Source organism: Lineus longissimus, chromosome 11, assembly GCF_910592395.1.
Source record: "Lineus longissimus chromosome 11, tnLinLong1.2, whole genome shotgun sequence".
In the NCBI taxonomy this organism is placed as follows: Eukaryota; Metazoa; Nemertea; class Pilidiophora; order Heteronemertea; family Lineidae; genus Lineus; species Lineus longissimus.
Window position 1 is genome coordinate 18,532,743 of NC_088318.1, and position 24,833 is coordinate 18,557,575.

The 24,833-nt window shown below is 43.5% G+C and overlaps 3 protein-coding genes across 6 annotated transcripts; 2 read left to right on the forward strand and 1 right to left on the reverse strand.

The window, feature by feature from the left end:
- Positions 1-1,337: 1,337 nt before the first annotated feature.
- Positions 1,338-16,686, reverse strand: LOC135495325 (rotatin-like). The gene is made up of 43 exons (XM_064783792.1): positions 16,513-16,686; positions 16,118-16,305; positions 15,484-15,667; positions 14,590-14,742; positions 14,379-14,460; positions 14,030-14,144; positions 13,571-13,715; positions 13,061-13,446; positions 12,644-12,814; positions 12,191-12,403; positions 11,898-12,010; positions 11,668-11,794; positions 11,408-11,533; positions 11,175-11,291; positions 10,849-10,988; positions 10,538-10,709; positions 10,240-10,339; positions 9,843-10,067; positions 9,578-9,731; positions 9,162-9,365; positions 8,764-8,985; positions 8,269-8,499; positions 7,954-8,160; positions 7,594-7,795; positions 7,241-7,345; positions 6,950-7,108; positions 6,751-6,858; positions 6,457-6,625; positions 6,278-6,357; positions 5,919-6,177; positions 5,618-5,798; positions 5,285-5,505; positions 5,034-5,174; positions 4,723-4,902; positions 4,399-4,566; positions 4,097-4,197; positions 3,886-3,963; positions 3,506-3,632; positions 2,722-2,930; positions 2,428-2,575; positions 2,207-2,329; positions 1,836-1,939; positions 1,338-1,745 (listed from the first exon to the last, which is right to left on the reverse strand). Exons 1-43 carry the CDS (start codon positions 16,565-16,567, stop codon positions 1,611-1,613), a joined length of 6,828 nt encoding a protein of 2,275 aa, XP_064639862.1. The 5' UTR covers positions 16,568-16,686; the 3' UTR covers positions 1,338-1,610.
- LOC135495404 (monocarboxylate transporter 13-like) lies at positions 15,061-20,614 on the forward strand. Of its 3 annotated transcripts, none has more exons than XM_064783998.1 (4): positions 15,061-15,178; positions 18,536-18,839; positions 19,052-19,195; positions 19,466-20,614. In XM_064783998.1, the coding sequence occupies exons 2-4, from the start codon at positions 18,539-18,541 to the stop codon at positions 20,428-20,430; spliced, it is 1,410 nt and encodes a 469-aa protein (XP_064640068.1). In that variant the 5' UTR covers positions 15,061-15,178; positions 18,536-18,538; the 3' UTR covers positions 20,431-20,614. The 3 variants fall into 3 exon arrangements, with proteins under 3 accessions (XP_064640068.1, XP_064640070.1, XP_064640069.1); XM_064784000.1 differs by lacking the exon at positions 15,061-15,178 and adding an exon at positions 17,533-17,761; XM_064783999.1 differs by lacking the exon at positions 15,061-15,178 and adding an exon at positions 18,302-18,382.
- A 146-nt stretch (positions 20,615-20,760) lies between these two features.
- On the forward strand, positions 20,761-24,786 carry LOC135495402 (monocarboxylate transporter 9-like). 2 transcript variants are annotated; one of them, XM_064783996.1, is made up of 3 exons: positions 20,761-21,821; positions 22,203-22,346; positions 22,592-24,786. In XM_064783996.1, the coding sequence occupies exons 1-3, from the start codon at positions 21,479-21,481 to the stop codon at positions 23,581-23,583; spliced, it is 1,479 nt and encodes a 492-aa protein (XP_064640066.1). In that variant the 5' UTR covers positions 20,761-21,478; the 3' UTR covers positions 23,584-24,786. The 2 variants fall into 2 exon arrangements, with proteins under 2 accessions (XP_064640066.1, XP_064640067.1); XM_064783997.1 differs by having other exon boundaries at positions 20,761-21,680.
- The last annotated feature ends 47 nt before the right edge of the window (positions 24,787-24,833 follow it).

Here is a 24,833-nt window from a genome sequence, read left to right on the forward strand (position 1 = left end):
ATCCGGACTCACTGTCACGAATTGAGAGTCCTGGGAAGGTCGCCATGTTGTATTTGCACAGGTTACAAACGTAATAAGTCCTGAATTTGCCTTCTAACGTCCGGATCCTTTATTCTAACACTGCTTCACAAAATTATACACACCAAAGTCATAATTGATAAAATAGTTCGTCGGGATGACGATTCGTGCACGTGATTATAAAATACTCGTAAAATACTCGGGAGACTGGAATAACTCTCTATCGCTCTCTTCTCTCTTTCTGCCGAGCGCGTGCGGACAGCTGTTTTGTATTCACGCGCAGCTTTGTCTGCACCAATCAGGGGGCAACGTTGATGCGTCTCCATCCAATGAGGAGCCGCATCAATGCTGACGTAATTGATCACGCTGGGGAGAATGGAGGATTAAAAGTAGACCGTGGGAATTTTCACAGGTATCTTATCTGAACCCAATTCCAATAATCCCGCACACTTAATTCCAAGAATTACACATTACAGTGCTACTCATAAGAAAGGTTTTACAATTACTATACAACAATACTGTGGTTGTGTAGTTGTTTGATTGTCTGTTAGTGACCCACATCATTATATTAAAAGGCTTTTGTTTATTTGTTGACTGTACAGTAGGGTACATGTAGGTATGCCAATTTATGGCAGAGTTTGGAATGTTTTTTGCCATAATATATCTCTATATATCTAACATTTTTCTGGTTTTTTTTCAATTTCCTCCTCTGAGAGTGATGTGTGATACTGGACCTACACCGAGGACTGCTTTGGAACCCTCAGTGATCAGAGTTACTCCGTCTTCGATCAGTAGAGGAACCATTGCAATCTACTCTCCGCTCCTTCAGAGAGTCGAACCCACAAGTTCAAACTTTCACAACCGCACCCAGAAGACCATTCCCCTCCTCTATCAAGGACAATGTCACAACCTGAACAGGTCTTTCTGCTACATTAACATAGTCGTTCCTTCTTGGAGCCGGCATTCTTCTTTCGACTGAAGACAAAATGTTCCGAGGCTGCCTTGCCGAGTATTGTCCTTGGTTGTCCTTTGGAGATGATAGTTTGATGATTATCAAACGACATTTGAAAGCCAGAGGTTCCAATCAGATTGAGATATATTAACTAGCCGCCAGCTAGTTAAATATAGGGTACAAACTGCCTTCTCACCAGGTGCCTGGCATTAGAGAGGAGTTTGGAAGTAAAGATTGTCTCATAAGCCAAAGCTGGTTGGCCCTTTCAGAGGGGTGACACTATCATAAACAAGCTTCACATATTGGAGGATTGCTTCACAATGCAGAACAGAGATAAACCAAAACACAAACTGAATCTATAATCACGTTTTATCTTTCATATAAACAACATTGGGATCCAGCCCCAAAAGTCAGTTCAAGGATGTACAATATTGTATCATATCATACGGCAAAAATATACAATCTAATTAAGAACCAGGGGTCACATCTTATCTTATGTTGACACGGAGCCAAACTCTGACCAGTAACTAGCTTTTTGGGCAGGGGGGCCTAAACACCGCTTCAGTCTGCCATCAGTATGAACATCTGTATTAATAACACCATTTTTGGTGGGCTGTCCTCCCAGCATTGGCTCTAAGAACTACTCCTGCAGGGTTGCCAGAACAGCCTCAATGTTTGTGAAAGTCTGAGCCTCGAAGTTTCCTCTTTCTGCCATTTTGTCCAAACAACCATTCAAGTGGCGACCGACGTTGAAGTTCTTCATGACAACTTTAGCCTGGAAGAGAAACAATATAGCTGTCAGAGAAATCTCCCGGTAAGATTACTCTATGTCAATCTACTTTAATATTGAGAAGTCCAATCTTACCTTCTGATTATTGTAGATTAGTGCCCAGAGGGCTGATGCAGCAGCCGTTCTCACTCCCTCTGTTCCATGATTGATACACTTCAGGAAACAAGGAATAACATTTTCTGAAATTGAAAAATGAGTTCTGAAGTTTCTTTTTGAGATTTTTTTCTAAAAATTGTTTTTTCTTCAAAAGAGGAAAAATTATTTTCTTTCATCATAAAATTTTTTTCTAAATTTTTTTTCAAAAGTTGTAAAAACATTTCCAAAAATTTTTTTCTCAGAATTTTTCAAATAACAAATTTTTTTTCGATTTTTTTCTCTTCAGAATTTCTAACAAATCACCAAAAAAAATGTTGCCGTTTACTGCAGAAGGATGAAGAATGACTTACCGTTTGCCAACAGTTTTGGTTTATTGAGTGAATGGAAAGAGAGATTCCTGAGAGAAAGTACAGCATGGTGTTGACACAGAGCAGATGTACTGCTCGAGTATTCAAGGAGGAGGTCCACCGAGTCTGGAAGAGAGGTCAACAATATGTATTACACCAAGGGGACATTACACGCAGACAACAAAATCTCTGCTCTACAGTTTCAAACAGCAACATTTCCTTACCTTTTATTTTCATGATCATCTGCTGGCCTTCATTTGTGAATGACAGATTTGCCATAAGATGGAGCCACCGGAGTTCTTGTGCAAACTTCTCTTTCTGTTTCTTCATCTTGTTGGGGGCGAGGGTGGAGAATTTGTGAAGGAAGTTACTCTAGAAAGAATAAGATATGGATATGAATATTTCATCACAAGCAAGGGGTGAAACTTTCTCTGGTTTGACCTTAATCCTCCCGCCTGATGTTTTTGCCAATCTTCCCCAAAATCGAAATATTCTGTACTTGAGCTGATCTCACTAACCTTCCAGAGAATACCTCTACATTCCGACATGCAGCTGACGGTTGCTAGGATACTGAAGCTCATCTTGATGTGTTGTTGGTTGTCCTTGGATTGCTCTCGACTCGCCAGCTTGATGAGGCAGTGGATGAGAGAGTTACTGCTCAACTGAGGTTTCATCATGGGAAGATCTGCTAATACCCCGAGGGAAGTGTACGCAAGGGAACTACACGCTGCAATGGAGTGCCAAGAAGGTCAATTATGTCTTCATACATACTCTACACCAATGAATGCATCACAAGAGCAAGGGTTCACCACAGCACTTGGTCAATACAATGACCATGTCCACGTTAACACCTTCAGCGCCGAACCACTTAGATCTACGTGGCCCAAATCCCCCTCCCTTTGAGCTGGTTATCGGAGTCTCATGGACTTCATGAAAGAACTACGCCATCGCCATCTTCAGGGCAACGTAGGAACTGAAAATACCGTTTGGTCTCTTCAGTTCCTGCCTTGTCCTGAAGATGGCGATGGCGTAGTTCTTTCATGAAGTCATTTAAAGTTCTGAACTACGCCATCGCCATCTTCAGGGCACGGTAGGAACTGAAAAGACCGTTTGGCCTTTTCAGGACCTTCCTTGCCCTTTTCAGTTCCTCCCTTGTCCTGAAGATGGCGATGGCGTAGTCCTTTCATGAAGTCCAGGAGACTCCGATAATCAGCTAAAAGAGAGGGGATTTGGGCCACGTAGGTCTACGTGGTTCGGCGCTGAAAAGGTTAAGAAGGAGGAAGAATGTTATGTGAGACATACCTAAGTTACATCTAGCTGTAAATGTTGCCAGAAGTGACAATGTTGCAGTCATGAGTTTTGGTTCCATCTGACACCATGCCCAGAGTTTGTGGATCGTGTTACTCAGGTTGCACTTGTAGAATGATATCTGCAAGAGAGGGGAACGATACAAAGTTACTCTTGGATGACTGGTGATAGTCGGGAGGTACAGTATCAACTGGGTCCTAACCGTACAACTGGAAGTCACAGAAAGCTACTGCAAAGGGAATTGGCCATGAAGCCATTGAGGAAATGACAAGTACACACTTTGTTGGAATCTTTATCAGTCGAGGAAAGAACCTGGTTCTGGCTTGGAATGTAATTGCTTGACAGGCTGAACCAAGATAGCAGCATTTCCTTACCTTGATTTCTTCATTCTGATACATGAAGTTCCTTACAAGGTCATAGGTCAGAATCAACTCTGACATGAAAGTCTCGTCCTGAAAATGATCAAAACAAGGTGAGATAAAAACAAAGAGAATCTCAAAGACAGTCGGTTCAACATGTGTACCACGGAAAGAACAGTCAGAACATGAATTATTCACATCAATCATTATAGAGTCATTGTCATACCTTCTTCTTGGATGCGGCAGTCCTGTTGAGTTGCACAGCTTCTGCGCTGAGCTTGGTGTGGGTGTGCTTGATGTGTTCGGATATACTCTCGACAAGACCAGCTGAAAATACACAACAAGCTTTCTTTGAAACATAAACATTGATCATGCTAGCACGAGGACAAGCCTCATTATCATAATGGCATCTGCTTCACCTGTGATACAACTGGGTCAGATTTGTGGGCTGATGCAGCTCGTGACTATAAGAAAAGGACAGCACCCCAAGGATCACTCAACATGTGTATCTAAAGTGTTGTTCTTTACCATCTAAAGCATTTTGTTTCGCATCGGCACTGACGGCCAACAAACATTTCAGGCCACCAATCACAGCCAACTTCTCAACCTGGCACTGCTCGGTCGGCTTCAAGGCGATGACGTCATAGGCTGCTACCAAGGTCTCACACAAGATGGCACCACTGGCTGATGAGGAATCTGACAATAGAAAGACATGGATTATATATTGGACCTCTAGACTGAAAAAGTCAGTATTGATGAGTAGTTGCTACCTCATCCCAGAGCAGAATGAATGCTCCAGGAGAGCAAGATGAAGATGGCAATGGGTGTTTTAACATGGTAGTGATAACTTACTAGTAATGAGACAGGATGTCCTGACTGATTTCAGCATGTCACCAACAGTTGGCTCCTCTGTAAATTCTTCCACACCATTGTTTTTCCTCCCTTCCTCCTTCATGAGGGTCGCAAGGAAATTCAAACTTGCCACACGCAGGTCCAGTGGTTCCTTGGATGAAATGATAGTGGTCAGAGACTCTGCAAGAGATGGATGTGTCATAAGAATTTACATAAATACAAAAGACCAATAAATAAATCCTTGCCCAAAACATTTTAGCAAGTGTATCTTCCTGAGAGACACTTTTCTGTGACAACCTGTAAGGACTCACCGCAAAAGATCTCCCAATTGGCCACAAAGACAGGTGTGAGGTCAGTCAGAGCATCCTGGGGACTGAGCGTCAACAAGGCTGTGAACAGATTATAGACGGACGTCTGCATCAGATAGCATGCTGGCTGTAGCTCAGGATGTGCTGCAAGAAAGTAAACAACTTCAATCATCAGGAAGAAAAACTGAGGATGAACATAATAATGCCTTACACAAAGATAACTCTGTTTACGTGTTCAGGAGTCACAACCTTACCTTCACTTTTCACAGACAGTAATTTTGCAATTTTCTTCATCCTCTCGGTGTCGGAGATGAGTTCTGCCCTGTACTCGCCATCGTGTGCTGCGCAAGTCTTCATCAGAGTCAGGATGCTGGCATACATGTCCATGATGGCCGAGAATGACAGAAGGTAACTCTTCTCGGGAGACGCAGTAATCTCTGTGATGTAGGCATCAAGGAGTTCATCTTCCAACATGCTGCAATGAAAGAGTGTTTACATTGGAGACACGTTGCTTAGATCGCTTGACCAACTACCATTACCTAGTGACAGCCAGCGCAAGTCATTGTCAGAGAATGCATTACTCTTACCAGTGGAGCAACTGCAGGATATTCTCTCTATGCAGGAACATCAGACTATCCTCCGTTGCCAAGGTGATGAGGTTGGACAGCAGACGACAGATGGAGGCGATGAGAGACGGTGCTGCTACTGCTTGGTATTCTGTCTGGTCTGTGTTCTGGGAGCCTGGGCTTCCCTCTCTGGACGACTGGCCTTGAAGAGATGAGATGACAAGTATTCAGGTCATTGGTGACAAAGAGAAGGACAGGGTCAGCATTGTAAGCATGAACACCTACTGTAAACCCAGCCAAGTTCACTGCATCAAGAGCTCACCTTGACCTGGTATCCTTGCATTGCCATTAGAAGGCATTCCCCGAGGAGAAGCCCTGGCTTGCCTTGACCCTGGTCTGTTCCCTGGGGGCGTCGCAACATTTCTTGGAGTCCCCTTGCTTGAGCCACTTTCCCCCGAGGCACTCCTGCTGTCAGAGGAGGGACTGAGACCTATGGAAGACGCGGAGCTGCCACTGGGGCCTCTGGTGGAGCTGGGGGGCCGTGGGACACTGCCACCTTCGGCTGGTGTCGATGTCATCACCTGAAATTGAATGCAGTGTTGGAGAATCGAGCATTGGGAGAGTTGGTACAAACTCATTTTTTCTGTGTTTTTTAGAGGAAGACACCTCTGTGTGACGTACCTTATGGATTGATTCCTGGACGGTAGTATTGGCCACAGCAATAGCACTCTGGTTGCTTGATGAGTGACTCGAGGAAGATGCTGAAAAAGACAACAAATCCTAAACCTCAGTATTCAGGTCGTTGTGATTCACACAGATTTTGACAAGACAACAATAGAAAGATGACAACTGTGTCTTACCTGAAGTGATGAGAGTCGACTGTGAGCCAACTGACGGCAACTGGCCAGCGATACAGACTGGCTGTATGATGGGATGAGTGTAGTAGTTGGACAGGACCGTCAGCAACTCGTGGTAGAACTGGCTATGATGTAGCAGAATCAGGAGGGCAGATACTCCAGCGAGGGACACCTGGAAGTCAACGACAACATTTGAAATACAACGCCAGCACTAAGTTACATGAACAGGATTTGGAATCTTACCAGTCCAATAACCGAGGTCAACAAATATGGAAGACCTAACTAAGAAGAACTCACGCCAGTGTCTTCATTCCTGATGACTGGTCCTGTCCACCTATCTTGAATAGCTTCCATCATACCACTCGGCATGGGCTGGGAGGTCAGGTTGGTCAGGAGAAGGGCAGCCTGGAAAAGAACTCATAGATGAAGAATGGAGAGGAGATGGATCAAGTCCACCCCAATGTAGGACAAAGTTTGTCTGGGAAAAGGACTGTACCTGTTTTCTGACGATGCTGCACTCAGTCTGATCCAATAGTATCTCAAGGGCAATGCCCCAAATTCCACCAGGAAGATGTTGACAACAGGTCACCATGGTAACACGTCCGACTTCTGTGGTCGTCATGCCAACAGCAATGCCAAGTCCAGCCGCCCGCACCTGTGAAAAGGAACCATAATCAATTATATGACTTGAGCGCATTGTAGTAAACAGACCCCTATCATGGTCTTCTTTGAGAGCCACACAACTTTGTCTTTCATTTCATCCTTGTCTGTCACGAGTCTGACTTACCGTGGGGTCCCTGTAAGCCCACAAAGGCAGCAGCCAATCAAGTCCAGGTTGACCACCGCCTTGTTCCGACTTCTTGGTGGCGTGCAACCACTTCATAGGCCATTGCTGAAAGCACAGAGCACAGATGAATAGCAAACCAGCAGATACAGAAATGCTTGTACAACATGTGTTCTCTCACCATCTCCACTCTTACCCGTCTTGTTGCCTTCAGACCTTGTAAGGAGGAGCACAACCAGTGGTGTGGTCAAGTTTTGCTTAACCTGGGGCAAATCATATTCCAAAACAATAATGATGTCGATTCATGGTCATAATGATTGGCTTAAATTGAGAATCAAATTTGAAGAAAATCAGACCTTGTTTGAAAATGACTGCATCTCATGCGACAGATGGCACAGACACAAAGCGGCATTCTTGGAGACGCCGCGCCCCATGTATGACATAGCAGAGTCGGCCCTCCCCAGGTGTATCGCCGAGACGACCTCGAGGAGACACGAGAGGATGTGATGACAGATCTCAAATCGTTCTTCTTCAGTTGCTGAAAGACTCCAGCCTGGTCTGAAATGGAAACAACAAGAAATAAAGCCACAGTGCCAATCTTGGTCAAGTCATGTGAACTCATTGGTTTGAAGTAGAAAGTCCCTCGGTTTGACAGTCTCATCTTTTGAATGAGACACAAGTGGAGATTCCTGTGACAGTGAGGAAGATGTACTTACTTGGACGTAACGTGCATGAGACACTGGATCGTACTCTCCAGAGATGCCAGGTTGTAGAAATATGGCGCGTCCCCAACATTCAACTTGGTACACAGGTTCTTGCTGAGGTCCTTCGTATTGATCTTGTGATGTTTCTTGTAGATCTTGGCAAATGATAATCTTCCCACGCAGGCATTCACAAACAACAGGAGGCAGCGGTTTAAATGTCTACAACAAACAAACACAGTTCAGACTTGCAGGAATTTCAAATCTTGAACACAGGAATGATGCCTGTTTTCTGAATTACACAAAAATGAACAAACACAAAGTCCCTACCTCTTACTCTGAGCAGCTGCCTCAATGACCCTTTCCATGGCGTCATGTTTGACCTCTGGCCGACTTATCAAGGTCAAGATGGGTCCCTTCGGATGCTCCAACGTCTCTTCCAACCAGGAGATGACTTTGTTGTCCAGCTGAGGTGTCCATTGGCTGAGGAGTGAGAAGACACAGAGGATCTCGGCCAGGAGGTTCTCATCCATGCTGCTGGCTGGCACCACCAAAAGAAACCTGAAATATAAGTATCAGCAGAGCTGTTTGTGTGGTCCAGTGGTAAGGCTGATTCTCAATATCAACAATGACGCCTGCAATCTCTGAGGTGGTGGGATCAATGAACTGGTCGGAGCATGTCTTCATGTAAGAGAGGGCAGGGCGACTCTCTCTCCGACAGTCTCTGTTCCCCCTTCATCACCCAAACCTCAATAGCAAATATGAAATGGTTGCTAACCTTACCTGGTCTATCATATCAAACTCACTGCCTGCAAAAAAACCTACCTCTTGAATGCATCAATTAGATTAGCCTTGGTGACGAACTGGGCACCGACGTAAGGTGAACTGATGATCAGATATGTCTTCATCCTGAGGATGCTGTCGTCAACCATCTTGTGAGATGAGGCGTTACAGACACCATATATGGCCTCCTTGATGCCGTGCTGAAGATGAGTGGTTCGTAGGATGACCTTATCGACGGCAGTCAGCTTCAGTTGAGGAGAAAATCTGAATGCAAATCATGAATATGATAAATACAAGAATAAGATAGAAATGCCTTGTAGCCAGGAACCTGACTTTCGAAAAGAGTTTGGAAGTCAGTAGTGTCCCAAATCTGGCTGGCCCTTTCATTAGGGATGACAATTTGTTTGAAATGATCTCCTAACTCGCTGGGTCCGACTTACTCATTGGCAGCATCCTCCATGTAACTCTTGTCGTGACTGAAGTGATCTAGGAGTCGCTTCATATCACCATGCCACGCCAGGTTCCATGCAATCTTCAACATATCTGATACTGGAGGTGAGAGTAGCGGGTCAGGACTTGCGGCCAGCGGCATGCAGTGGCTGCTGGTTTTGTCATACATGTCCGTCTTGAACGGAAACTTGTACCTAAATATGAAAAGAAAACAATGATAGCTTGCTATTTATCAGATTTCCTTTTCAGTCTTCCTCTAGAACAGCAGAAATATGAGATTTCTTGATCAATACTGTCAAAAGAGTTTACTGGTGCCAACAATGTTCCTACGTTGAAATGCTCTCTCCACTGACGGCAACACAGACCTGTCTTACAAAACAATAGCAGATTCACTGAAGAGACGTACCTGTTTGTAATGAAGGCTGGTAATCGGAATCCTATGTAGCGGAAATTCCCCTCATTCTTTGTATCGGGAGTCGTGACTTCATCAAAGAGTAGAAGAGCCAATGAGGATGCGGCTGCTCCACGGACCGTCTCGTTGCCAAGGAACAGGAAACAACCTAGTGAGCAGACGTACATAGTTTATCCCGAAACATATATGGCAAGAAGAAATACAATTAACCGCTATAATTGCAAATTGCGAAAAGAGGCACGAAAGTTTCTCAACTTACATCTAACGATCGGGAGGTACATGTCAGGTTCATGAGCGAGGCGATGGCGAAGACTGCTGTCGTAGTAAAGAACATACTGTAGCATGACGAGGCAGGCGGGCACAGTCGCTACGATGTCCGCTTGTCTCTCCGGGTCACTCGAGGGTTTTGTAACACCCTCTTTCAGGATCTCGACCACTTTCTCGAAACCGCCTTTTCTCAGGAACGCTTTATGAAGAGTCGAATCTGTTGGAAGGAAAAACACACTGATGAGAAATCTGTGCAAAGTAACAGTTCCCGGGCCTCACAACGACGATTGCTTCCAACACTGACATGGCAACAGACTTGTGAGTCACCCCAAGATTATTAAAGACAGTGTTTTCTCTCAAAGAGCAGAACAACAGAATAATGATCTTACCTTGCAACATGATAGCAAGCTGATCAGCTGCTGACTTCTTCACTTTCGGTTCCACGGTGTTGGAGTGAAAGATCTCAAACACTTTCAACATCTCATCAGACTGAAATGGAAAACAGAGTCCTAATGGACATTTGCAGAGGCAAGATTAACACCAATAGTCTTGCTGTAGGCTGCTCAATGTTGGTGACAGTTGACCTCATGCACATAAACCTGTTGGGACAATTGAGCAACATAGAATTATAGATTCAGTCATCATTTTACACAACTTGAGTAATGAGAAGACAGTGGTAAAACTTACAGAAAACACAGTGAGAGGACTCCCAGTTGGTTCCAGAGTCAGCGGAGATTCCAGGGCAAAGACATCTGATAGCTTTGTGATATCCAGGTCGCTGAATGCTGGCCGCTTCCTAGAGGCGTCTTCTTCTCGGCTTAGATACCATGCCAGACGCGTCAGGGCGTCAGAGCGCACTCTAGGGGGAGGAAGCACGATAGATGAATGATACGATATGTCAAGAAAAGGTTATTCTCAACTTCAAATGTCCTCATGAAAAGAAAGTCTAGAAAATAAACGTCTTATTCGGATAAAGTTTTGAACTCATGGAAACTTACCGACTCGAAGTTGAATACATCATGCGGAGGGTTCCCCTCAGCCTCTCCAGTCTTGGAGGAACAGCTGATTCAGTGTGAGGCTCGGGTTCTGACAGACCCATGATGCACTGACCAAACGTACTCTGAACATCAGCAAAGCCCTGGAAAATGATCATGGGATGTACATTGTGATTACTAGGATTTGTGAACAGTTTCTCCAAGTTGCCTCGCTGGCCAGAGCTTATCCAGTGCTGAGGATGCAAAGAAGACATGAACAAACAAAAACCACAAAGCGTGACAGACAAAAACTATTTCAAAGGAAACCAAAACATGATTTTCCAGCTTACCTGCAGTACGGGCAGAATACAGGTGATACATTGGAGGAGCTTCGCCCAGAGATGCTCAGGAAGGAGAAGCTGGCTCTGCAGCAGATGGAGCATGATCTCTTGGGACGCATTCGACACCTGAAAAAAACATTCAAACGTTTGTCAGGAATACTTCAGAACAGAGTGTAAAGGCACCGTCAAGGCCTAGTTACTCATAGCCTGTGTCAACATATCACAATATCCCGATGATTTACCTTAGTGTTGTTGTCAGTCATTCCAAAGCAGCAGATTTCATAGAGCACAAGTCGGTCAATGAGGAATATTGCGCGATGGGTGACCTTCGAGTTGGGATCACTGGCCGTCTCAATATCAAGGGCATTCTGAAATCAAAGCAAGAAAACATATCATTTAGGTAACTAGGGCTCCTAGGTAGCTATTACATCCTGGGAATCAGGTATTACTATGAAGTGATCAATATGTCTCTTTGAAGTGGGAACATGAGCCTTGAACTAACCTTGATAATCAATAGCACCCTCTTGTAGGCCTGGAGCTTTATAGCAAGGACTGGAAAGGCAAGCAGCTTCAGCAGCAGACTGCGTGACTTCTCTAGCCATTCTTCCTCAGACTTCGGCCAGCTGCATCTGAATGTCAAATAACATAACTATACATATTGTAAGATGAAGCTTTTATCAGCTGATCAGCTACACTTTGAAGTTTCAGACGAGGCCTGTGGACTACACTTACATGTCTGCTGTTAGCTTCACTGACTGGTCCACCAGTTCCATTGACTGATGGTATGCAAGACTGGCAAGGGAGCCTTCCGCAAGAATCAGACATCGCATCGCTGTGATCTCATTCTGAAAAAAACACAAAGGACATTTGCAAAAACTCTAAGGGAAAATTCCCATGACCTTTGAAAAAAGGACAACTATAGTACAGGCTTTGCTCTCCATGGTGATTCAGATGTTTCAGTGCAATGTATCTTTGAAATTGACATCTTGACCGTCGATTTGGTTGAAAGAACTTTGGTTACTTACATAGGTCTGTGATTCCATCAGGAACTTGCATGATGTTCTCATTGAATGGCAGACGTTACAAGCCGATTGGTAGACAACATGATCTTCATGGCTAGTCATTTCCAAATATGGAGCCATAGCCTGGCGGATCTCAGGGTAACTAGCTGATATCGTCTCATCCAAAACGAGGGCAAACATTTCTGGGAGGAGACTCTCTGGCAGAACTCTCTTGGCCTGTATTTACATCAGAAAGTTACAAGATATAGGAATCGTTCACCCAGAATACCTTCTTTACCAATGACAGCTAACAGATATGTTACACTAAATTCTTTGATATTGTAACAGGAGCCAGCCACGAAGAGCGGAATGGTGGATTCCAGCAGCCATCACAAGCAAGGTTGCTCAGTTGCATTTTCTGATATCATCCTCCATTTAATACGTCTGGAAAGACATCTTCCACAAAGAGAAACATACCTTCTGGACCGGAACTGTTTGTAATAACAGATTAACTGCATAGGTGGCGCTGCCAATATAGGAAAGGCGATGGAATACTACATCGGAGCCTTGAACGTTGCTTGTCATACTGTGGCGGTGTGAATGAAGAGCATCCGCGACTTTCTCAAAGCATTCACTCAGCCTCTCCATCTACAAATCAAATGAATATCTCAAGTTCTTCGAAAAAGTTGGTACCGAACAAGTAGTTCGCATTACATGTAGCTTATTAATATTGCTTCATTCAGTGACACAAACTAGCGAAGCTTTCAAAATGCCAAAATCCTGGAGGCCAAAATAAGAATGATTTTGATAATTTTAACAATGTATGATTCAATCATGAGAAAATTTAGGAATCTCTGGATAAACCCCATCTCCAGACGATAGTTTTCAACTTACCATGTCTCTAGCTGGAGTACTGCTATCATCCCAGATGGCCAGACTGATCGTCTGCTCCAGTAACTTATTCACCTCAAACAACAATTGTAAACAATACGTAAACACTGCCTCGTTTTCCGTCTTAAGTTTCCGCACGGCCCGCTCCATCACACTGATACAAAAGTGTGGCAGCGACATCTGGGCAAACTGTAACGCTGGCAAATCCTCTAACTCTTCCATCGGGATTTCGGTGTCCGGAACGAGGTGGTTGGAATAAGAACTTGAGCGAGAGCTTGACCGTGAAGATGATTCCCGGTCACGGCCATCACCTCGGGATCGAGGGGAATGTATCGGACGGTGATGTCCTGACCGCGGACTCGTATCCAGGTCCTGACTTGACCAAGCATCTGAAAAAGACATTGCGTCAAAAGATTGTGACACCACAGCAAAACATGAGGCGAGTTAATTGCAATATCTACTGATCGAGTCACATAATGATATGATCTCGAAACCAACGAGGAATGTATGTACCTAATTTAGGAGTATACAGCACTGGATCCTGGTAGAAATGTAACCTGGCTAGCAGGTGTGAGCAGAGGTCTCGGAGGGTCTGCGCAGCCTGGGTGCACAGGACAACATGCTGGCTCTCCGATAATAAGAGCAGAGAGAGCAGACTCTGAAAGAACATAATGATGAAAGGAGTTAGATCGGGTTTAGCTGTGGATATTATGAGACGGAGTCACAGGTATACTCCGGCTGAAGTTTATCCACAATATAAACACCATTAATGATCAAACTAATTGCTCTCTTGAACAGTTCATCAGAAGGAACAGTTCATTTTCAACACCTTCCAAAAAGAACTTTGGATACCATAGAAATCTTTCCTTGTTTCATGTCCAAGACCCATCATCAGTCCCGCCCATGATTTTCCACAGTCTTCCTTGATTTCCAGATTTCCGTGATGAATAGAACTATTAGCTCGATAGTTACCTTTATGATGGCTGGCCTCTGAATGAATATTTCTGCAGGGAAATCTTTCATAACGACATCGCTAAGAAATTCACATGCGCTGACAACGTGACTCTCATCTTTACTACAGAGGGAACTGAAACATACAACAAAGAAACGATTTTCAGAAAATAGGATATTCCACACTTCAAAGAATGTGCTCCAGTCTTTCTTTATGATGGGCTGCAGTGAGCCATCTTGATCTGAGTCTGGCGCTATAATAATGCTTGACCAATCTTTCTTCGCACTAAGTGCACATCAAAGCACAAAGATAATCCTGCACAGAATAGCAATCAGAGCAATACACATGACTGTTTGTCATTAGGCGTACCTGTCTGTTGATGACAAGACATGTTTGTCAGTCGGGGTCAACGTCAGCCACGGGAAGGAGGAAAACTTAAAAGCAGTATCTCCTGAAAATAAGCCACATTTAAATCATCTACTAGATACAACAGAACAATCTAATTGGTTAATATTGAGAGTAAGTTCAATGTCAATGGAATTCAAAGACAAGTGCTCTTATTTAAATGAGATGTGCTAACCATTGGTGTCCATATCATGAAGACCCTGTTCAGGTTCAGTCTGGTTAAAATATCCTGCCTGGGCTTTGGATGGAGTGTGATACTTCCAGCTGTCGTAGGGAAACCTCTTCTCTGGGCTAGTCTGGTTGGCTTGTAGTGGGGATTGCGCATCATCTGCAGTCAAAATGGAGCGTAAATTACGATTAATCGAATGTGCAAAGTCACTAATTATTTGATGGAACTATTTCACGCCTTGCAGTTTTCGTCAGATCTGGGTAACGCATGTTTGCTTCATCATAAGTGCAAAGCACTACCAGTAGGAGTTGAGTTACCTTGGAGTTCTTTCCTGATTCCTAATGGATCTTCTTTTTACAGTGATCAATGTAACTGAATAAATCAATACCTCGTCCATATAGTTATGCTCTTACTAGTAGAGACATCTGGTGATAGCTCTAGTGATCAATACTGTAAACAGCTAATTTATGTGAAACAGACACAACATCATGGCTGTCACCAGGATACAGGTCCTAGCACTATCAATTAAGATAATCAATTTCATTCTGATTTAGGAATTCAGAGTTATCATAACCAGGGAGCAGCGCTAGGAGAGGTAATGACATGTGGTTAAGAATACTGATGATGAACGGTTGATGTTGGTACAGCAAGTCACTACATACAGTGACATTATTGTGTGCTTTGAAGCATGCATAGGGTGGTTGTCTACATGCTTACACTTGCCTGCAACCACCCTGAACAAACATTTCAATTAAAGAAACTGTCAGTGCATCCAGAGTCTACATGTATTGTATCATTTAATTCTTAACAAACCAGAGGACTTCTCTTGTCCTCTTTTGTCCGCTTCCCCTGGACAAGCAGCCATCTTGCAGCTGTTTTAGTAGAAACCTTGAGACTTACCTCCAGTGTTCTGGTTATAGACACATGATGCAGCTTGCTGGTCATCTGTAGCATCGGGCAGACGGAATAAGTTCTCTAAAATCTGATCCAGCAGTGGCTGAAGCGACACTGGCATGTTTGAGCGGAGTTGAGTGAAGAATGTTACTGCACCAACATCCAGCAGAATCTGGGAGGCTGTCGAGTGCTGTCATTTCAAAAGAAAAGAACATAATAAATGTAACTCATCACACCACAATGGGTAGAATTAGAAAGACACAATTGGGGCATATGGATTCCATTCCACTTCTTCATATACCCATAGTTTATAGCAACATTTTGATATCATTTCCATCTTATTATCTTTTGTGGAGCCAAAGTTAAGGCTTCCGTTCAGTACTCAGAGTCACTACTCAAGGTAGTATGATACTATTGATAGTGTTTGTTTAAACTTGCTCGTTTTTCACCCAATTGTCATTCTGAATTTAGTAAAAGTTTTAATATTTACAGTAAAACAAGTGAAATAGCTTGCTATTTAGAAGCACTTTTCATCTTACTCATTTTATACTGAGCTTGACTCTAGCAATGTTTTTCGCAATGAAACTAGATAATCTCTGTCAGTCTGTGCTGCTGATATTCTAAAACAATTTAAACATACCCTTGATAGGCGCAGCAAAAGAGCCATAACTTTGTCCTGATTGGAAACATTTGGAAAATTGAACCACTCCAGAAGAGCAACGAGTAGTAACTTCTCTTGCACAAGGTCTGCTTCACTGACCAAGTTGTGCTCCAACTTGGACAGAATGTTGTTCAGAGCTCGGGTACGGATCTCTTCCAAACTGTGACCTGGACAAAAGAAAAACAAACTCGGTTTTCTTTTTAGACAAGCCAATTCAAGATGTTCATCAGCATTCTGATAAACATGTGAAAGACCACATTCAAGATGCATGTAGAGTGTACATAATGTACAGAGCTACTACGTGTACTAGTAGTACTAGTAGTATTGTCCCGGCTTTTCTGCAGTTAGTCAGGCCAAATGACTGAAACACCAACCTAGTTTTCCTATTATCGGTCGAATCTGAACGCGATCGGACGGGTTTCGAGACATTTCTGAAAGCTTGAAGTGATGGGTATTTAGAATTGATAGCTGTTAAGCTTTCTGACGTAAATCGATGTGATTGGCATCACTTTAAAACTCGGTCGATCGACCAAGCAGACATTTCGAAATTTCCGCCATGTTTTTGCCGTGACATTCTGCATTGGGCAATTGTACTAGTGGTTGGGACAACTGCTCTGCTGTATGCAGGTCGCCGACATGTTGCTAGCGGATGAATATTTGCCCACATGATGTAAAGCGGTTTTCCGCGGTCTGATTACTGCTTCACTAAATTTCCAAAATAAATACAATCGTATTGCCAATGCCAAAGTGTGTATCATAATATAGCAAATACACAAATTGGCAAAAAAACCTTGTGATAAGATAATTAGATTTAATCAATAAAGTAGTAGCACTATTTCGCATTTGCAGAAATAGTTCTATTGTACAGCAGAGGAATGATTTGGTCATTCCTTCTGTTGGCAGAGTGCATTGTGGCGGCAAATTCAAATTTCGCGCTATTTCTCGTGCGCTTTTCTTGGCAGTGCAGAGTGGCTTTTAGGAAGTAGAATTAAACTTTTAGATGCGTGATCGATCAAAAGTGATAAATTGTGAGGTAAAATGGCCTTTGGAAAGTTGACATAACGACCAGATACCGTTTTAGGTCTTTTTGGGAAATTAATAAAGTTGGAATGGTGTCTCCTCAAGGGTTGTGACTGTCTTCGGTGCGCCAACGAGTGGGCGAGTCTAACAAACACCGGCTCATTATTCAATTTTCTCAAAGCATGCTAAAGGACGATTTACTCCATCCTGATGAAAACAGGGGTCAATGTTCGCTTCTAATGTCCGGCTCGTTTGTGTGCATGGCTGGAGAAGTGAACATTAATTTTGTGAAGCTGTCCATCTGACTGAGGAGAGCAGGAGATCAAAGTCACCCTTAATTACATAAGGAGACTGCTCTGGATCAGACTTTTAGGACAATTATACCAGGTTCTGGTCAATATAAACGAAAGAATTTCCTCCTAGCTCCCATGCCGTGTATCAGTCTTTTGGGACAGTCCATACCTGGTTCTGGTCAATTCCAACGACAGTCTTTCCTCCCTCGCTCCCCTGCCGTGGACCAGCAGTACTACATGAAACGTATACAAGACGTCCCGGTGGGAACAATGCAGCAAGAAACTGACGGGTATATAAACAACTTGATAGGTATAGTATAGTTAAGATAAACCGCATGATTAAACCAGGTTCATATTTGCTTTGACTCAATGAATGACGGATCTGCGGGAGCTGGTTCAGGGGTTCCAGCTGTAAATCGTCCCCCGCCCTAAAAACGGGCGATATTTTTTATTTTACGCAAATGCCTAGTTCCAATTTCTTAGCTTAGATGGCGGTACCTGACACTGACGACAAATTTGGGAAAGGTCTCACACTGTGCATGACACTTGCAGAAGAGATATCTCAGTATATCAAATGGTGTCACACAGCTTTGATTAGGATGACGCAATGCACTGTCCCGATAGTCTTATTGAATGGGGCTCGAGGCTGAGAAGGTACTGGAGCTGGACCGGCCAAATTCTCAGGTCGTCCGGTACATCGATAAAAGGACGATGAGGATGATAAAATAGATTACGTAGGAGTCTAATAAACAATCATTTATATGTAACCTGCATGCAGATTAAACTAGTAGGTCACAAGGTCATGAGTTTTATCGCTCTGTCGGCCGATGATTGCAAGCTATCTTGACGTCACTTTTTTACTTAATTATAATGTTTTACGTACAGGCCTTTGTTCGGACAAAGGTTCGGACCATGCGTCGACCACCGTACAGTAAGTCAGTTTTTAGAGGTATCATCCGACTTCACAGTCTGGTCTGTCAGGGACGAGGACGGTCCACCGCGTCCGGATTGCAGCTAGTTACCACACTTCCTTCATTCCGGATCCGCGTGCCGAGTTCGTGATGCTATATTTATGTGTTTTCAGAAAATGACAGAAGATGTGTACAGGACTGTTGCTGAGGCAAACTGCGCCACACGGCCGGATCGTCTGCTGATGACATCTCTCCCAAGCAGCCGACACAGCAGAGGGTCAACAACTTGGTGCCAGATGGACCATCTTGACCAGTGGAGATGGCTCGTGGTGGGCGCAGTCTTCGTGACGTCATTCCTGTTTGGGATAGAACGCACCATGAATTCCTATTACGTCGAGCTGATTGATTATTTTGAGGCGGACAGCTCTGTCATGTCGCTCATTGGAAGCGTCTTCTATATCTTCTTTTGTTTCACCGGTAAGTCCAAAAGAATCATAGAATAAATCTTAATTTCTACTGAATAAAATCGTAATGATTCATGATGGGGTTTTCCCGTTGAAACGTCAACTGCAGAAAATTCATACTCGGCCCCAGCGGATAACAGCCTCGAATCCGAGGACAACAACGACCCGCCTGACGACCGAATTAGCTAGAAGGTTCAGCTACTCGCATATACTTCTTTCTTTCAGGTGTTTTCGTATCGCCCATATCTGACAGATACGGTCCCAGAATCGTCACCATGCTGGGTGGAGCCTTTGTCTCAATCGGACTTCTGGGATCCGCTTTCGCACCCAATGTCTACCTCTTCATCGCAATGTTTGGTATCTTTCTGGGTTGGTATATCATAATCTGTTGTTAATGCTTTCCCGGATCCTATTCTCGGATCGCCAATCGTCTGTCGTCGTCTCTTAGCCAATCATGAGGAAATCATGGGTTAATGAACAAGTATAGCTTCGTGCGAATGCAAGGCCGGATATTTCCACATGATGTTCTCATTAGCAGAGCACATTTCGCAGAAAACTATCGTATCAAATCATATTGTGTCGAATGCAATAATCATTACACAAATTAACTTTACATCAGGTGATTTTCTTTCATTGTAGGGTCGGGTTTCGCCATGTCCTTCCTCACCATGCTTACAATAACTGTGTATTACTTCAAGGAGAAGCCTCTCCTTGCCCAAGGTGTTGGCATCTCTGGTGTTGGTGTAGGTGGTATAGTGATGCCAATCTTAGTCAAATATCTCAACAGCACTTTTACGTGGAGAGGAGGACTGATGATTACTTCCGGATTAGCACTAAATATATGCGTATGTGGCGCCCTCTTACGACCGATAGATTCCTTACAGGTGGGGTCACCTACCCAAAACTTTGAAGTGACTTTGGAAAAAACGCATTTACGACCAGATAGAGAACATGAAAAAGATGAAGGTTTTTTGATAGGATTTATACAATCCTTCAAAGCGCTCATGTGTATTCGGCCCTTCGTTTTATATTCCATTCAATCACTTTTTGTTCAAGGCAGTTGTTCAATTCTGAATGTGCACGCCATGGCAGCAGTTGAGAGTTTGAGCGGAGCAGACGACATCTTGGTATCATACCTGATGTCTTTCTACAGTTTAGCTTTATTGCTCAGCATTATATTAATAAGTGCATTCGCGCACGTTTCAGCGGTGGAGCCATTACTCCTCGTGCAAATCATTTTCGCAATGGGAGGGATTGGAATGGCCATGGTTCCAGTTTTTCCAAACTTTTCCGCCATGACTGCATTCATCTGCTTGCATGGTTTCGGGGTTTCGCCAACACTAAATCTCGTCCCAATAATGCTGTTAAAATTCGTCGGACAGGACAACCTTCGACTGTCGTATGGTGTTTTGTTTGTTTTCTGTGGCGTTGGGGGCTCGGCCGCACCTTTTCTTGCAGGAGTTTTGTACGACCATACCAAGAACTATGCCAACTCTATGTACCTTGGAGGGGCGGGGTTTGCTCTCAGTGTCCTCCTGATGGTAGAACCGTGTCTCAAAACTATCACGAGAAAGAGGGAGACATGGCAACCATACTTTTTATGAAGAAGAAATAATGGTCTCAACTAAATCACCCGAAATCTCCCTGCCCAAGAGATTAGGTTGTTTGCTCAGTTCTGCTGCGTCGACACTGGCCATCTCAAACCCAGGTGGTGGAGCAAGATCACCTTTAGAAAGCAGTACATGCATGGCTTTGTAAACAATAAAGGTTTGATTTGATAATGATGTACGATTTGATTTGTGTTTGAGCATGTTCAAACCTTTGCCACTGCATTAGTTTCTGATCAAGGATTATTTGTAATCGAACATACGACGTGCACGAATACAAACAATAGTGTCCGTAATCGTGATTCGCGAGTGATTTGAAAACTCCCTATTGTCTAACAACAGCGACTATTCCTGTCACCTTCACCTCTTACCACATATGTTCATGTACATAGATCCTATGATGTAACCAGAAAAAAGACACGCGCGATTTAGATAATCATTGAAAGTATTATTTCCGAAATACGATAAGATGAATATGTTATTACGACACTATTATGATATGTAGGCATTTCCCGTCCTTATAACACTGTGAAGGCCTGTGTGTAGATATCAAATCATCAAATATTGCGTCGATGCAAGGTAAGTGACAATGCTGACGCAGCTGTTTTCAATTGAAGTTACCAGCCCTCGTAAAAAAGGAGAAACAGAAAAGAATTCTGAACTTTTGAATCCGAATTTCCCTCCAATCCACATCATAACATCCTGAACTTCAGGCTGTCACCATTGGCATATGTCAGCTGGCGTTTTTCATGCATGGCATTAGTCGTGTATAGGCTTATCGCACAGATACTGAAAATATCATGCATGTATTCATAGTCTGTCGCATGGTTCGCCAGTTCACTATATATCTATAGGCCTTCTGAACTCATTCCAACGTCTATTGTGTGCTACTCCAATAACGTCATTTTTAGATAACGGATTACTATCCATATTTTTAGTCCTGCATCCATTTTTCTTGTCTCTCGATGCGACGGACAACACCAAATAAAGCTTGATTCAGTTGTCTGATACTTTCAGATCCGGTCGAGGTTTCCAGAGTGAAATCATGGAGGACTGCTCAAGTTTCCAGGTGGATGAGAAAGAAACGATTGGCCGACGTCTTTTATTCGACAATAACCTGGACTTGAAGAAGGTCAACGGCCATGACCTTGAGGAGGGTGAAGGTCATGCAAGGTCAACTGATAAAAAGGCTGCTGGTTGCGGTAGTCCAGACGACCCAGCTGTGTGGAGGTGGTTCGTGGTAGCTGGTATGTTCGTATGTACATTTTTCTATGGACTGGAACGGACACTTGCTTTGTACTACGTTGAGCTTATGGATTATTTTGAAACAAGCAGCTCGGTCATGTCTCTAATTGGTAGCGTCTACTACACATTTTTTGGTTTGTCAGGTAAGCGTAAAATGCGTGCTTTACTGATCTGTCGCAACTCTCGTCAATACGCCTTCTACTGCTTGAAATATCTAGCTACAAAACGGCCTGATATATACCGAGTGCAAACATTTATCTAGTTGAATTGAATTGAATTGAGTTGCGATTACTTGTATCCCGAATTTAGCTTTCATCAAAATGTTTTACTCTCACTTTGTTACCATGGTTCAATGGTGTGATTTAAAAATTGATTATGGTTGACATTCTTTGTATGAAAACAGGTATTCTCTGACCTATACAAATGATACAAACTCGAGATTTTTTTATTGGGATACGAATAGCAATTACGAAGGGCGCCATTCATCTTTAAACCACACAATATCTTTTATTTTTCTCTGACAGGTGTTCTGATTCTGCCCCTCTCTGACAAATGCGGCCCACGGCTGGTCATCATGTTGGGCGGAGTATTCCTCTTTATTGGGCTTCTGTCGTCAGCGTTCGCGCCACATGTGTACACCTGTATCGCAACGTTTGGTTTCTTTGTCGGTAAGTGTACTGAACAAACCTACAACTTCGCCGTGAAGAAAATCTGTTGAACCTAAAGATGTTATTACCAGTTTTCTTGGTCGTGGAAATTTTGACCAACATTATCGATCAACTCACATGTACCAAGTAGTTTTCGAATCTACCGGCTGAACAGCCTTCATTTTCGTTGAGAAATTCAAGATGGCGTCCACTAAGATGGCCGTCATATTTCTTGTTGGCTTATCTAGAGTTCGTTTTCATTGCAGGTTGTGGATGTTCTATGACCTATCTTAGTGCTTCAACGGTCATTATGTTTTACTTCAAGAAAGAACGCGCGCTTGCTCAGGCGATTGTGGTCAGCGGATCTGCAGCTGGTGTGATCGTTCTCCCCATATGCGTGCAATACTTGAACGATGAATACACGTGGAGAGGTGGACTGATCATTGCTGCAGCGATGTCGCTGAATGTTTGTGCGAGTGGAGCTCTTATTCGACCAATCAAAACATCTAAAGACAGGTCACGTGACATAACGCCAGAAAGCCCCAAACCAACTCGAGGAATCCGTCATCCATTGAAAAAGCTGCTTCATTCTAGACCTTTCATTCTGTTATGCGTTCAAAGTATATTCATGCAGGCCGCTCTTGCTATGATTACCATGCACATTAAAGCTACTGCCATAGAGAAAACAGGAGTCAGTGATGAACTTGGTTCGTCTATTGTCTCGTTCTACGGTGCTGCCCTCTTCACGGGAGTGTTATCAGCTGGCATAGCAACCCGCGTGATCAAAATTGAGCCAATCATACTCCTTCAGATACATTATTTTTGTTGTGCATGTGGCATCAGCCTCATTCCGGCCTCCAACAGTTTTCCTGCATTGGTTTGCTTCACTTGTATATTTGCATATTTCACTGCAGCAAACGGAGTCATTTTGCCGCTGGTTCTTTTTACTCTGGTTGGTGAAGACGCCATTCGTATCGCCTGGGCTCTCCGTTATGTCTTTTCTGGTATTGGAGGGTTGGCGGGGCCGGCGATAGCAGGTGCCTTGTATGACTACACGAAAGATTACTACAACTCAATGTATCTTGGTGGCGCTGGAATCTTCCTATCCATCATATTAATGATTGAGCCTTGTGTCACTTTAACCCGGGCGAAGAAGCCGCTCGAACTGGGCAGAGACGTGAAATCTGTGAAAGATGAAATGTGGCGTAGTATCGCAAGCTTGCCTGGCAGCGTGGCATTATTTGACGAGAAAGGGTAAAAGGTCCGAATAGTCCGGGCGATAAGTGTACAAAAACAACAACATCGTGCCACAGTGCACATTTGGCACATATAGGGACGCCACCAACAATTCCTCAGGAAACCTAATCCTTTACATTTGAAGGGAAAATGTGACCCGTCACAGCAAAACCAGGCGCATGTCGCACAGAAGATGATCCTAAATGACACCAGGAGATAATGGAAGAAATAGGTGTGCTCGTATTTCACAAAAGGCAGACAATAGAGAAATGAACAAACAGTCCGTCTCAACCTGCCAAGCTGAGAGCGACATGCGCCTGATTTTGCTGTGACGGGTCACAAATGTGTAGAGTTCCTCTATAACACCACAAAACTCGACAGCAATTAATGCAATGTGCTTTGACGGCTCAAGACTGTTTCCATTGTTTGCGCCAATTCAAGCGGTTACTAAAGGATTTGTTTTCTTACCATTAGCGCCACCGCTGTCGTCAAAACAAGCCTCGGTGTGCTCAGTGTACATCAAGGCGTTTTAGAACACCACTTTGTTATATATATCCATGGCCTCATAGTCATGTTAAAAGAACAGCCTTGATATGAACTATTCAATAAATTACAACGAATGTTGTATACTAGTCAATGTACTCTATTGCAAGCTTGGCTGACATTTAGGATTGGTCTCTGCAGTGACAATTAGCCATCCTCATCATGAAACTAGTTCGAGGTGCAACTTTCTTGCCTAAACGCTGTGATGAGTCAACCAGAGATTCAGTGCTTTTTCATTCCTACGTCATGGGCGGAGTGCATACGTATTGAAAAAGACCTTTTGAATACTTCAGGGCTGACCATAGTCAACAATCATGTTTGCACGCCTGAATCCGGTGCAATAGTTTCAAATGTCCTAGGATAGAGTGTGACGGGGACAATGATTCTATTAAGTGCACTTCTCTCCGAAATAAGCTATTGAAGTGCGTGCGTCTGTATCCAGAACTATGATTTAATCCGTCATAACACAATAGGGAAGGAACTTTTTCCGAGGAGGGGGTCGCAATTAATTCTGCTGCACCCGTAGGAAACGATAGTCGACTGAGGGGGACATTTCCAGGGGGTCAATTGCTTCTTTTCCATCATGCAAGTATATGATATTGGATTCGTGTTCAGTGCCTCATGAAACCAATAATGTAACAAACTAATTCGATGGATTTTGTGATGTTTCAATAAAATTATATTTTGCAAAAACTCTCTGCTTTTAAATCGTTCATGACCAACTGGTCT

Coding starts and splice junctions, on each gene's coding strand:
- LOC135495402 (XM_064783996.1), top strand. CDS start 21,479: ATGGAGGACTGCTCAAGTTTCCAGGTGGATGAGAAAGAAACGATTGGC. Junction 21,822..22,202: donor CACATTTTTTGGTTTGTCAG/GTAAGCGTAAAA, acceptor TTTCTCTGACAG/GTGTTCTGATTCTGCCCCTC. Junction 22,347..22,591: donor AACGTTTGGTTTCTTTGTCG/GTAAGTGTACTG, acceptor TTTTCATTGCAG/GTTGTGGATGTTCTATGACC.
- LOC135495404 (XM_064783998.1), top strand. CDS start 18,539: ATGACAGAAGATGTGTACAGGACTGTTGCTGAGGCAAACTGCGCCACA. Junction 18,840..19,051: donor TATCTTCTTTTGTTTCACCG/GTAAGTCCAAAA, acceptor TCTTTCTTTCAG/GTGTTTTCGTATCGCCCATA. Junction 19,196..19,465: donor AATGTTTGGTATCTTTCTGG/GTTGGTATATCA, acceptor CTTTCATTGTAG/GGTCGGGTTTCGCCATGTCC.
- LOC135495325 (XM_064783792.1), bottom strand. CDS start 16,567: ATGTCTCGAAACCCGTCCGATCGCGTTCAGATTCGACCGATAATAGGA. Junction 14,743..15,483: donor CTATAACCAGAACACTGGAG/GTAAGTCTCAAG, acceptor TTTTGACTGCAG/ATGATGCGCAATCCCCACTA. Junction 2,330..2,427: donor GATGATCATGAAAATAAAAG/GTAAGGAAATGT, acceptor CCTCTCTTCCAG/ACTCGGTGGACCTCCTCCTT.